The sequence below is a fragment of the Petaurus breviceps genome, unplaced genomic scaffold (genome assembly GCF_028583685.1).
Source record: "Petaurus breviceps papuanus isolate PSGF00001 unplaced genomic scaffold, PetGlider_PUasm1.0 140, whole genome shotgun sequence".
Lineage (NCBI taxonomy): Eukaryota > Metazoa > Chordata > Mammalia > Diprotodontia > Petauridae > Petaurus > Petaurus breviceps.
Window position 1 is genome coordinate 42,898,288 of NW_027185698.1, and position 13,989 is coordinate 42,912,276.

At 36.1% G+C, this 13,989-nt stretch overlaps 2 protein-coding genes across 5 annotated transcripts in view; both read right to left on the reverse strand.

Annotated features, from left to right (window-relative positions):
• Positions 1–13,989, reverse strand: part of FAM193A (family with sequence similarity 193 member A) — a 252,632-nt gene that overhangs the window by 234,519 nt on the left and 4,124 nt on the right. The window lies entirely within an intron of this gene.
• Positions 6,945–13,989, reverse strand: part of RNF4 (ring finger protein 4) — an 82,494-nt gene continuing 75,449 nt past the window's right edge. For 3 of the 4 annotated variants that reach the window (XM_069070956.1, XM_069070972.1, XM_069070961.1), the window contains 2 exons: positions 12,192–12,240; positions 8,505–11,364 (listed from right to left, as the gene is read on the reverse strand). In XM_069070956.1, the coding sequence (XP_068927057.1) occupies positions 11,215–11,364; positions 12,192–12,240 (199 nt within the window). In that variant the 3' untranslated portion in view covers positions 8,505–11,214. Of the gene's footprint in view, positions 7,189–8,504; positions 11,365–12,191; positions 12,241–13,989 lie in introns of those variants that run through there. The other variant, XM_069070983.1, reaches the window with a different exon arrangement.

The following is a 13,989-nucleotide window of genomic DNA, read 5'->3' on the forward strand; positions in this document are numbered from 1 at the left end:
AAATATACACATATATATATGTATGTATATATATATATGTATATATACTTATAGTTCCTCTTTTCATAGTGGCAAAGAACTGGAATGGAAACTTAAGAGAAGCCCATCAATTGAATACTAGCCCAACAAATATGTAATATACACATAATGGATTATTGTGCCATAAGAATGATGAAATGGATGGTTCCAGAAAAACCTGGGAAAACTAGTTAGTATAAATTAATGTAGAATAAAGTGAGCAGAACCAGAAAAATAATTTATACAATTACAACACTGAAAAAAAATCTGAAAAATTTAAGAACTCTGATCAAAGCAATGAACAACTATGATTCTAGAAGACCAATGATGAAACATGCCATTCAGCTCTGATAAAAAGATGATAGGCTCAAATGAGATACATGTTATGAGACATATTAGCACATGGCTAAGGCAGGAATTTGTTTTGTTTGGCTATATCTATTTATTACAAGGGGTTTATCTTATTCCCCTGGGCCACCCCAATGGAGAAAGAGGAAGTGGGAAAAATGGAAAATTGTTTTTTGGTAGTTGAAAAATGTAAAAACCATAGGTAGTAATCATGATCTCAAGCAAAGCAACAAAGTACAAATATGCATAGTTAAAAGAAATTAACAGAGAAGCTACATTGGCACAATAGGTAACAAAATAATATTAAAGTTTAATACATGTGCATTGAATGGCATACCATCTGAACACTTAAAGTACCAATTGGTTAATGGAGAGAAGTAAACAGCCTAACAATAGTAGTTGGTGACCTCAATATGCCCTTTTCAGACTTAGACAAATCTAACAAAGAGGTAAAAAAGAAGTTAAAAACCTGAAAAGGGCTCTATTAAGGTTAATTAGCTTAGGATAATCTCTTGGAAATTACTGAGTATAATGGTTTATGCATATTTCTTTGGTAAGCATGGCACCTTTAAATAACTGTACTTGTCCTACGAGATAAAAGCCTCATGAACAGAAAAGCCCGAAATTTTAAACACATTCTTTACACACCTGAACACACCAAAAAGAAAATGACAATCAACAAAGGGCTTTTGAAGAATGGGTTCAAACTAAAATGTAAATTAAATCATACAATACTAAAGAATTGGTCCATCAAAGAACACATTATAGAAAAAAACAGATAATTTTACCAAAGAAAATAATGAGACGATACACAAAAAATGTAGGAACGTAATGGGCAGAAATTTTGTATCTTTAAACACTTTAACCAGCAAAAGAGAGAGAGAACAGATAAATGAAATGAGCATGCAACAAGAAAAATTAGAAGAGTAACAAAAAAAGAACCAACTAAACACAAAAATAGAAATTCTGAAAGTCAAAAAACAAAACTGAAAACAAAAAATCCATTGAATTAATAAGCAAAACGTGGAGCTTTGGGGAAGGGGGTGAAATAAATGAAGTTATTACTTGTCCAATTATATAATGAAAAAATTGATAATAGCATGGATATTTTTAATAAATTATGAAATATCATGTTAATAGAACAAGAAATTTAAAAATTAAATAAGCCCAACCTCAGAAAAAGAAACTGAATAATCCATACAAGGAATCCTAAAATAAAACAACACAGAATCAAGTGGATTTACAAATGAAGTCTATTAAACATTCAGAGAACAATTAATTTCATTATGTAAATTGCAGAAGGACCAAGAAAAGGAATTTTACCAAACTCCTTCTATGAGGAAAATAATCTCCTGATAGCTAAACTAAGAAAAAATATAGCTGAGCAAAACTATAGAACAGTATTTCTAATGAATATTGATATAACAAATATTGAGTAGAATATTAGCAAAGAAGATGCAGCAATATTTTAACAAGATTATGAAGCACAACCTGGATCTATTCTAGGAATGCAGAGTTGATTCAGTATTAGAAAAACTAAACATATATGCCATATTTATAAAAACAACAGAAATTGTATAATTATGTCATGATATCATGTTGTAGTTGTTACTCTAGGGCTATGTCTGGGATCCATAACGTTTCTTTATCATTGGTGTCTTCTATTTATATTTCTAGCTTTTGTTCCTGAAACAAGTAGGACAAGGCCCAGACTGCTCCTACTTATTTGAATGGGATGGTGGGCCCATTTGGTCCTAATTTATATTTTCTGGGGTTCCCCTGTGGATCCCTTTCTTCTGCTGGTTTCTGTCCTACACGAAGTGCTGGTAGGATTCAAGCTCCCCTAAATGCTCTGTATGTAGAATACTAAGTGTTTCAAGGCAGCACTACTCTCTACTCTCTCAATACCAGTTTTGCTGCTTTGCTGGCTCCCCTCCTTATATCCAGGCCCAGAGTTCTAGAGGTGCTTAACTGCTTTGGGGCTTCTTACCCCAATCACTCTAGTCTTCAGATTCCTACCTTAAAATGGGCTTCACTGCCTCAGGGCTTTCTCGTAGAGCAATGGGGTTGTGGAAGCTGAAAAGGTTCCCAAGGCTGTACCTACCTTCCCTTAACTAACCTCTGACTGGGCTCTCCTCTTAGTGCCCATAGGCTTCTCGGTGTCCTCCTTTCCTAACCCAGGCTAGAGGAAGATACTGTAATTTCTTTTTTTTTTTAATTCTCTTTATTTCTTAATCATTGACACATTTGGGGTTCTTTTGTTTTCCCATTTCTGGATGACTTTTGTGGGAATTAGGCTCTTCTATGTCTATTTACTCTGCCCTATTCCAAACTATTTGGCAGATGAAAAAACTGAAGCCAGGGAGGTTAAGTAGTTTTTCCCAAGACTAACCATTAGAAGTAACTATTAGAAGCTGGATTTAGCACAGTAGCTTCCATATAGTACAGCCACTTAATGTTTATTGAATTGAATTCGAACTCCACACACACACACCCCTCCCCCGCAATTTAAAGAGTATTTTTGTTTTCAATTTCTGTAATCCTTTCAAGTTTCCAGAATTTCTACTTTTGTGTTTCAAGACTTATGATCACTCAAGGTTCCAACTATAGTCTTTACAAGTTATCAGACATCAAAAAACCATAGCTCATGAGCCCATACAAATGACTTTATTCGTAGTAAGTGAACAAAAGACACATTAGTTAAAAGCAAAATTTTCCATGTGGCATTTATCTAAGGTTTTTAAAAAGGATGATTTATTATGCAAATTGTTTTCCTAATGTTGAACAATTCTTGCATTTCCTGGTGCATATTCATTCTAGTCACAGCAAATAATTAAAAAATATTTCATCTTTTTTATATTAAGATTCAGTAGTCTATAGCTATTTTTCCTTCTGTATTAGCATTAGTAACTTGTATATCAGGAACATATTTTTCGCACAGAAGAAATCTGTCAGAATGCCTATTTCCTTTTATTTCTAACAACAATTTATAAAAACATTGAAAACTTTTTCTTTAATCTTACTTCATGTCTTTCAGGAATTTTTGTTGAATTTGCATCCAAACCATGTTTTTCTTTGAAGGCTTCCTTTTTTTTTTTTTTCAGAAGTTTTGGAGTCATTCTTCTGGGTTTCTGTCTTGAAAATCTCTGTCACCTTATTAGCTTTCTATGGTTGGGATTCTTTTTTTGTCTGATCATTCTTCCAGCTTACTTCCTGACTTTGGAATTTTTGCTAGTACTGGGCTCTGGGCAATTCTAGAGAAAGTGAATAGACTGGTCTCATTGCTTCTTTCTTGGGGTATTGGAGAGTTTTTCTAGGATCTCAGAGAGCCTGGGCTAGACATCTGCCAGCTTGCAGTGCTCCCAAAGTGGAAACACGCAGAGCCAAGTCTTGATTTTTGACCTCCTGGTGGTCTGAGGTCTACAAGTTCCTGACCTAGTGTGAGTTTGAGCAATAGGCCTGTGGGCTTACACAGTTTGGAGTTCCAGTAGACTACTACTCAACTCAGTTCTCAGTCATCTGAGAAAGCTCTGCTGATTGACATAACTTTAAGCTTCCCTTTAGTCTGGGATAGAAACTGGAGTTGATACTGCTCTGTTCCTGGGATCCTAAAGTCCAAGCCACATGGCTACTGCTTCCTTCTGAACTGCTCTTTACTCAGTATGCAGACTAGGGTCTAAAAATAGTCTTTACCCTGAAACACCTCTAGGCACAGGTGCCCTCAGTCTGCCGAGTAGCGAGCAGCAAAGCTGGCAGCTGGCACCTGTTCCTGCATCCTACATAAGTCTGGGCTCCTCTATGCTGGATATAGGACCCCTTCTTCCCCCAATTACAGTGGAATGATCCTGGTGGCACACTCCTGCTTAGAACCCATGCCCAGCATCCACAGACCTGTTTGTTAAACTATGCTGATCTGGGCTAGAAAAATTAACTTCCCATGATTTTTTTTCCTTGGATTTCTCTATCAGTGTTTGGTCTGGTTCATTTTCTAGATCTGTTTGGAGAGATTAGGGGAAGGAGCTTGATGTATTTCTTCTTGCTACTCCATAATCTTGGCTCTAATTCCCTCTTGGGTAATTTTTAAAAAAAAATCAGTGGCCTTTAAAAAAGAAAACAACCTTGGGGCAGTTAGGTGGCACAGTGAGTAGAGCACCGACCCTGGAGTCAGGAGGACCTGAGTTCAAATCCGACTGCAGACACATCACAAAAACTGGCCATGTGACTGTGGGCAAGTTAACAACACTACTGCAAAATCCTTCACCTCACCCCAACTGCCCCCCCCCCAAAAAAAAGAGAAAGAAAAAAAAAGTAAGATACAGTCCAGAAAAACAAAACCACACAGTGGTCATTTCCAAAAATGTGTCTTTCCGCACTTTGAGTTCATCATTTCTGTCAAGAGGTGACATGCTTTTATCTTAGATCACCTGGAGATATGATTGGTTAATGAATTGATCAGTTCTTTATACCGTTGTTGTCCTTGCATAAATTGATCTCCTTGTTCTGCTCAGTTCATTCTGTATCAGTTCATACTACTCAGGATTCTCTGAAATCATCTCTTACAGTCAGTCATATCAACAATACCCATCACACACCACAAATTGTTCAGCCATTTTCCAACTGAGAACTCCTTAATGCTAGTTCTTTGCTTGGATTTTTCCCCCTTTAAATCCTGACTCCTCCCCTTCAAGAAAATAAGCCTGTGTTTTACTTGTGAATATTCCTTTTCCCTTATTACCTTCCCTCTTACATATCCCCCATTCCTAACTGTTTCTCTGTTGAGGTGATGTATGTTATACACCAAACTGTGTGTGTGTTGAGTGGTACTCAACACTCTTTTGTCTACTTCCCCTAAGAGTGAGGTCTATCTAGTGTTTCCCCCCCCTACCCTTTTTACGTTTGTATATTCTTCTTCTCATGTGCCTTAACAATTACAACAGCCACTTCCACATCCTTATATTTCTCCTACACTAGCATATTCCTTTTTGTTCCTTCTCTTTCACCTCTACAGACCCTCAGAACAGAACCAATCTCCTCCCAAGACCTCTGTTTTTCTTAACTCCCTCAATACCCTTTGAGGTTCTGAAGAGACACTTGTTTTTTCTCCTATTAGAATGTTGGCACTGCATCATTATCCAGAACTTCTTCCAATTGCTCAAATAAATTTACCTTTCAAAGTTTATCTTGACTCTTGTGTTTATATTTCAGAGTTCCTACTTGGGTCTTCAAAGTTCTTTTTTTGCTGTTCAGTCATTTGAGTTGTGTCCAAATCTTCATGACTCCATTTAAAAATTCATTTTCCCTGTTGTAGGATTATACTCAACTTTATAAATCAATTTTGGTTGTAAATTGATGGATGGATATAGACAGGCAGGTGAATGAGATATTTTGCTTTTTGGAATTTTTATTAGATCATTTTTATAGAAGCCAGGTCTTCTGTGATTCTGACTTTAGTTTCTTTTTTTTTTTTTTTGCTGGGAGTTAAGTGACTTGCCCAAAGTCACATGGCTACTAAGTGTTAAGTGTCTGAGGCCGGATTTGAACTCAGGTCCTCCTGACCCCAGGGCCAGTGCTCTATTCACTATGCCACCTCGCCACCCCTGACTTTAGTTTCTTCATAAAAGAACTGCTTTTTAATAATTGCTTATAGTATTGTTTTTTTTTTCCTTAGATGTGGGAGCTCCAAATTTTTACTGACATTCCTGAGACTCTCTCTTTTTGAATTCTATCTTCAATTTGCCCTCTGGTTCTAATATATCTGGACAGTTTTCAATTATGATTTCTCAAAATATAGTACTCAATATTTTTTAATCATAGTTTTCAGGAAGTCCAATGATTCTTAAATGATTTCTCAACCTATTTTCTAGATCAGATGTATTTTGATTTATTACATTTCCTTTTTATTCTCATGTTTCTTATTGTTATATTATAATTGTTTTGTTTGCTGTAATCTAACTTTTCAGAAATTCCGTATCTTGGTTAAGGTTTGCTATTTTCTCTTCTATAGTATAGATTCTTCCAATTCTTTCCTCCAGAGCTTTTATTCCAATTTTTATCCTTTGCTCATATCTTCCAGGTATTCATGTGGTCCTTCTGGAAAATATTTTTTCCTTGGAGTAACATTACAAAAATCCTTTTTCCTTTTGGGGGGATCTCTATTTACAATAATTTTTATACTGATTGGTTTTCTTTGTTTTACTCATCTCTCCAGCTTTAGATCCTAACTTAGGGCTTTCTGCCAAGGCCAGGCCCCACTCTATATTGTACTTTTGGGTAGGATGGTTGGCCCTGCTGGGTTTAGTCCTGGTTCCCCCCAGTTCCTTTTCAGACATGAACCTCCCAGGGTTAGACCCCTTCTGCAGCTTTCGGGTTTAGCGTGCTGGCTGTTAAGGGCCCTCTATGGCTACAGAATGCCAGGTACCCTGGAGTCTCAGGCACCTGAGTTGTTCTAGTCTGAATGATGCCACACTTATTTGAGCAATGCTGGGTATTACTGCTGTGCTGCTATGGTTGCTGCCACATCTGCTCATCCTGAATCATGAATATTTATCTGTATGAGAATTCTCTGAAGCAAAGAAGAGTTAGCTTTTTTCTTTATTTCTTGCATCTCCTTTTTCCTTGTTGGCCAGAATAAGAGAAAAGAACAAGAGTAAAAGCAAATAATAATAAAAGAATGACTTTTCAAATTGGATCTGAATATAAAACATAATGTTTGTGCAGTTTCTTACATGGCACAAGCTTCTAATATTTTTCATTTCTCTTATTTGAAATTTGTCCTTTTGGGTTCTCTCCATTGAAATGAAGGTCATTGAAGTCACTCTGTACCTGGAAAAAATCAAACCCCATTTTCTGTAGACCTGAATTTGTCTATAGAACAAGTATTTTTTTCCTCTTCTTGTAAGTCCTACCTAAGCTGAAAGTAAAAGGAGGCAGAGACATTGCTATCACAATAGTTTGGGGCCAATTTTAGGGGTTGGTTACATCTCATCATCATTACACCCAGAAGCTTTAGTAAAGTAGTAGTGAGGAGATTTCTTGGTACAGAGTCTACAGTTATTCTAGTGCCCTCCCTATGTTGTGTTCAAAACATAGCAGACAACCTGAATTCCTTCAGTTCATTGTGGGTTGATGCTACATTATCCAGGGGGTCCCTGAGGTCTGCTGGGTCATACATGGTATTTCCAAACTGTGAGAAAATACAGCTCCAAGCAGTTACCTAAATTTATGAAATCTAACAGGGACTATTTGAGGTGGGCATGGACTTCTTTGCCAGAGCAACAGTTGAAGCCTAAAAGGTCCTCTACATTCATGTCTTTTTCTCTCCAAAGAAAGTGACCATCTCCTAAAGGGGGCAATGTCAAAGGATCAGAAGTTACTCAGGTAGTTCATAGAGAACTGTGTAACTCAGAACACAGCTCCAGCTACCTAAATTCAAGGCTCACTGCTCAACAAGTTTTGCTCCGTTCCAGGTGAATACTCAGAAAAATCCCCCTTTAATATTTACTGGTGACTATATCATCTCCTGTAAGTCTACTCCTTGTACATAAGTTCAAACAAATCTTTTATGAGAGCCAAAAGATTTTTTAAAGATACCAAGTCTCAAGGAGTGGGGACAACTCAGCACAATTGTCATTCCTTTGCTACCATTAGTGGGATTTGTCTTCCTTTCTCCTTTATCATCACCACTTCAGACTTTTTCCTCCCTTCTTTTTGCCTCCCTCTTTAAAAAGAAGGGGGTAGAGAAATAGGAGGAATTTAAATGCAATCAAAACAAATAATGTATAAATCAACTGGTCTGTTTTTACTTCTCTGCTCCCTTGTACTACGATAGAGGTGTGCAGAAATACACATAATTCAAGGTAAAACACTATAGGGGCAAAGGAAAAGTCCAAAATGCTCTAGGAAAACATGGGGAAGAAGTCACTTTGAGCTTGGGGATGCATAGACAGGCAATCAGTAAGGCCTTCATGGAAGCTGTGCCTTAAAGGAAGAGGATTTCTAGGGGCAGAAAGGGGAAATAAAGTAAAAGGCAGGACAAGACTGGGAAAACTACTCGATGCCAGACCCAAACATGAAACTAAGTAAGGCTATACCAGTTAGGTAAAAAAAAATTAACGTAGAAGCCAAAATAAAGAGTACACTTTGTACATCAAATTAATGGGTTTATTTTCATCTTAATTAACAACCATTTAGCTGAAGTTCAAAACAGACCTGACACATGGACATGGATACAATTTAAATAACAAAAAAAAGAACTATATACACAAATAAAGTAAATGTATGATTTTTTTCATAATCAGCCTGTTTATATTTTGAAGTTCTGGAAAACTATAAGCGCTACACTAATAACTACAACTAAACATTACTTTTTCAATTGAGATTTACAATGAAATAATACAATAACATTTGTGATCGACAGCTTAGAATTGGGCAGTAAAGTTTTTCAAGAGTCACAAAACAAATGAGCTGAAGAACCTGCTATATATTCTGTAGGCTTTTTTTTTTAAAGGATCTTACACATTAGTACAGTCGATATAGGACAAAAATAAATATTTACTTAGAAGTACAAACTTAATTAAAAATACCATTCAAACCTAAAGCTAGAGCAGGAAAGCTATACACATATTAGCCCAAATTAATCTTCAATATACTCCTATTCTTGACTTGATGGATAAAAATATGACAAACTCTAATTAAAAAAAGATATTTAATGTAATTTTTAAGTCAGGGTTGCTAATACAACTACTGCTTTTTCTTCCTGTGGCAAAGGGGAAATGCTCATTTTAAATTAAGTTTTATACAGTAAATTGTTTCATCAAACTTAAGGTTGGTTATCAGTAGCAAAGCTAGAATTGGCCCCTTCACAATCTTTTTTCTAAACAGCCTTAACAAAAATTTTATTTTGTTTTAAGTAAATAATTCTAAGAGGGTATAGAAAAGGAATACAAGATTTTAAGAACCTTTTACTGATGTGAAGAACAAGCAATTCCAATGTACAAAGTAAAATTTACCAGCTTTCCCCAGGTAAAAAGAAACAAAGGATAAAACCCAGAGTTTTTCAGTGGACAAGAATCATGTTTGTGTGGAGGCAAGACTGCATCAACTCAACAGGCATGGACCATCAGAAGCAAATGGTTTCATGGATGATAAAAAAAAATACACACACCAAAAGTTTCTTAAAATCTATCCCAACTAGGCACAGATTCAAAATATTAATTCCCACCACTAAACTGGGGTTGAAAAAAATCAATAGAACAGTATTGATATCATTAACAACAAACAGGCAGAGATAACTTGGACTGAAGTAGCTGAGAACTAATTTCCCCTCAAGCAGCTATGCCACAAACTACTTCCACCACCTGCAAAACACATGTGGAAAAAGAGGAGCTGTTGCCCCTGCTCCCAAGCCCTTGATGGAGAGACAATCAAGGGAAAAAGAGGCAACAACACAAAATGATTTTTATTACAATAAAAAAATTGAGCCTTTTTTTGTGCCCCATATTTGTATTTTGGGGGCAAGTTTATAACACTACAGCATTATCAACATTCCTGAGAATATGGAACAGCAGATAGACGTGGTAGAAAGGGGCATTCCTGCCACTGTCAATATCCAGCCTTTCAGAGGAATGTGAAAGTCTGAACAAACTTCTGCCCCAATTCAATTAAAATTTCAAAAGCAACAAGCTTTATTACAAAGCTGAATCTTTTAAGGAGAGAACCTAGTCAACAATCTCACTTAGGATACAGTTTCATTTCTGTGTGCAAAAAAAAAAAAATTCTATCACTAGTCAGAGACTGGATCACTCATTCTTTTATATGCCACTAATTTAAAATAAGTTTTTATAAAGGTCTGACACAATGATAATGATACAGATAATGATAAATGGCTAGATAGAAACTTATGTCTGATGGGGTGTGATGTAAAGACTGAGCTCTATAAGATGGCATTCAGCTTTATGAAATAGCCCTCTGCTCACCAACTGCTGATTACTTAATTAGGTAATGGGAGGGAAGAGGAAAGGTAGACAAGGACACCAGTTAAAATAAAAGTATGATATGAGTCTCTATGAAGTAGAAACCTGGCTAATGAATGATCAAATGAAGCTTGGAAAGTCTGGGCCTTGCCAATAAGAAATCTTTCATAATAATAATAATTAATAATAAAAATTAAAAGCCTCCAGTGAGTTTGCTTCCAGGTTTCAGAGAGACCTAGGGCCACTGTTCTATATTTAAGTGTGGTGGTGGAGAAGACCCAGCAGCTATACCCGGGGAGCTTTGTTTTTGGCAGTTCTGCAATTTCTTCAATACATTAGTGTATTCTTTTCCCCTGGGGAAGGCCCAGGGCCTGTCACATCCTTCATTCTGCTAGGCTGTGAATCAAAACCAGGTTTTTTACATCAAGGCATGTGAAATAGATGGGCCTGCTGGGAGTAGGACTCAATCACCCTTCCCACCTATGCGCCTTACAAGTATGAGGAGGCCACTCATCTATGCCAGTGTCTTACCTTTCATTCTTTTAGTATTATTAGATTCAATTACTTCATTGAAACCCAAGAGCTCACACACCCTAATGGTACAGAGAAACTGTATCAAAACACAGGGACTTTGTCTAGAGAAAACATGTGGCTCAGCTAACCTTTACAGACCCTCAGAAATTCAGCCCAACCTTATCAAATGTGAGAAAACAAAAAGCTAGGTTTATAACATTTAAGTTTGGACCATAAAATCTGTTAACAAACATCCCAGGTAATCGTTTTTAAAATCAGTTCTCCTTACTGTCAGGTATGTTGACAACCTCAGGACATTTTCACTGCAATCCACGTAAGGCTGTCCTGAGAAACATAGTACATATCATATATATATTGGATGATATTGTTTCTGGTTCAGCTTTTTCCGGCAAGTTGGGCAGGAGCTAGCATTTCTAAGGGCATCACGGAGGCACTGGCTACAGAAGACGTGACCACATTTTGTAGAGACTATAAGTCGTCCACTTTGCAAAATCTAGAAAAATAGCAAACAGATAAATTCATGAAGCTAGGTCTCTACAAGATAGCTATGTTCTTCATACTTAAAAACATTCCCAATGCTATATGCTGGTGGTAATTAGCTAAACAACGGGGCAACAGTTTTGTTACTGATAACCAACCACTGGGACTTGTAGTTCTAGGTACAAGAGACACAAATTCTAGTAACAGTATATTTTTAGGCAAGTCCCCTCTTCTGTGTCTCAGCTTCCCCACCTATAAAACAATGAGGGGCTGGACTAAATGATGGATAAGGAGGCCCTTTCTTGCACTGTTTTCAGTCTTTGAAAACATTCCTAATGGGACCCTTTGGAGTAAAAAGGTCAATAAGAACCATAATCTTAAGGCTGGTCCAAAAGAGGGCTCTTCCGCAAAGATGTCATCCTTTTCTTAACAGTATAACACTTGAGCTGACATAATCAATCCTAAACTGGAATTTCTCCAAAGCTGTACAGAGACAGTGATCATTTCTATAAAAGGCCAATATAATGTAAAAGGACTTCCTTAAAATCCTCAATCTTTTCCAACAGGTACCAAGTATAGAACACATAGTTTAAACGTAACTAGAAAATTCACACAGAGTAAAGGACACTGAATACTATTTTTTCAATAAGAGTACCTGCAACTTGGGCAGACACAGTAATTTAATTTTGCTTTATGATAGTTCCAGGTGTCTTAGGATCAGACTAAACTGAAAGTGAGTAATTTCATCTCTAAAGAAAAACCTCCCCTCTAATGTAATTCTTTCACTGAAGCATTTTTTGGGGAATATTTTTATTAGATGACAAGTTGTAGTTTTCTTACCTCTGAGTATCCATCCATGCAAATTGGACAACTAACAGTACCAGAAGGCCTAAAAACACAATGATTTGGATCAGTTTTATAACAAAAGGAAAAAAATCCCATTACTTGGTAGTTGATACCTTAAATAACCAATTTTCCCCAAGATTATAGAATAGCTACAGAATATGCACAGTGCTTTAAGTTTTATAAAATGCTTTACATAGTGTATATGTAGAATATATATATACATGTAACTATCTAGATTTTATGTATGTAGAAAATTTTTAAAATATATTTTCTTTCTCTTCTTCTATAAAGGACTCCTCATTCAGTCCAAAGAAAAGTATCTTCCATGGGAAATATTTGTGAAGTAGTAATAAGTAAAAGGATTTGAATAAGAAAATTCATTTACCCTTTAATCAATTTCAAATTATTCATTGGCTTTTTCTTCAACTAAAAGTTATCCACATCCTATCTTGACTGAACCAAAGATCTGAAACAATGGAAACTACCTACTATTTGATCACACTATAATGTGAAGATTTGTTTCTTATGGGAAAACAAACGTTTCACTTAAGCTGCCCCCTCCCAGTAGAAAATCTATCTTGTAATTTAAAATTAAGAAAAGGTATTTCACACTTATAGATCTGGAAGAGATATTTGTGCAAAACGACTTCTCTTTTTATACAAGTATGGAAAAGAGCAAGTTCTACATCACTTAATTTACAAATTATCCTCATCCTCCAGGATCTTAGGTCTCCTTTTGATTCTTAGTCAAGAGGTAAAGGCCCAAAGGGGATCATCAGCAACAATTAACAACAATTTGCTTGGCATAATAAATGGAAAGGAGTGGCTCAGATAACCTGCTCAATCCCAAAAGTTTTCCCAAGGTCTTTCTAAAGTGGGGTGGTCGAGGACAAAGACACAAGGTCATGCACGTAGAAAATACCTACTCTACAAAATAACTGACCACTTCTTTAATGGTGACTCAAATTAGGTGTTTATAGGAATTTCAACTCTAACATAACTCTAAAAGGAAGAAAGGATTAAGGATAGCTGATGAAATGCCTATCCTTGAGCAATTAAAAACAAACAGTAACAAGCTCTACTTACTTTGTTATTAAGTAAACTCACTTTTGATCTGATATCCTTCTCTTTACTAGATTAGTAATGAATTTCATAATAAGAGCACCATAAATTCACACTTTCTCGTGTGATCAGTGCCAGCAGGGCTGTGATAAATGTGGGTGAGTAGTAAATCCTACTCTAATAAAAGTAATTCCTTTCAGTTCTAACCTCTTCAGATTCAAAGTAGGCAGAAGTCACAATCATCTTTCATAGCTACCAACCCTGGAAGTCTAAGGTTTTTCTAAAACTACCACAAAACCGTAATACACTTTTAACAAACAAGGTAATGGGACAAAACCCCAAAGCCACCATAAAAATACATGCAAAATCCATACATCATCATGAAACAATTAACCAACAAACATTTATTTAAGCACCTGATATGTGCCAGGTCCTGTAATTGAGATACAAGTACAAAGAATGAGAAATCTCTATATATGAGGAATTTACATTCCAAATAGAGAAGACAAGCACAGACAGCTCTCACTTTAAGTTCTGCAGACCCCAAGTGAAAACCCCTAGTAAATTTGCTCCTATTCACCCACTTCACTTAGTCTAGATAACAAAGGTATATACAAAAGAATACCTTTATGCAAGTCATAAGCTATACTGTAACATAGACTTATTAAACACTGTGCCATGATAATAAGCAGAATTATGAAATGAAAGGTAAAGTTAATGATAAAGTCTG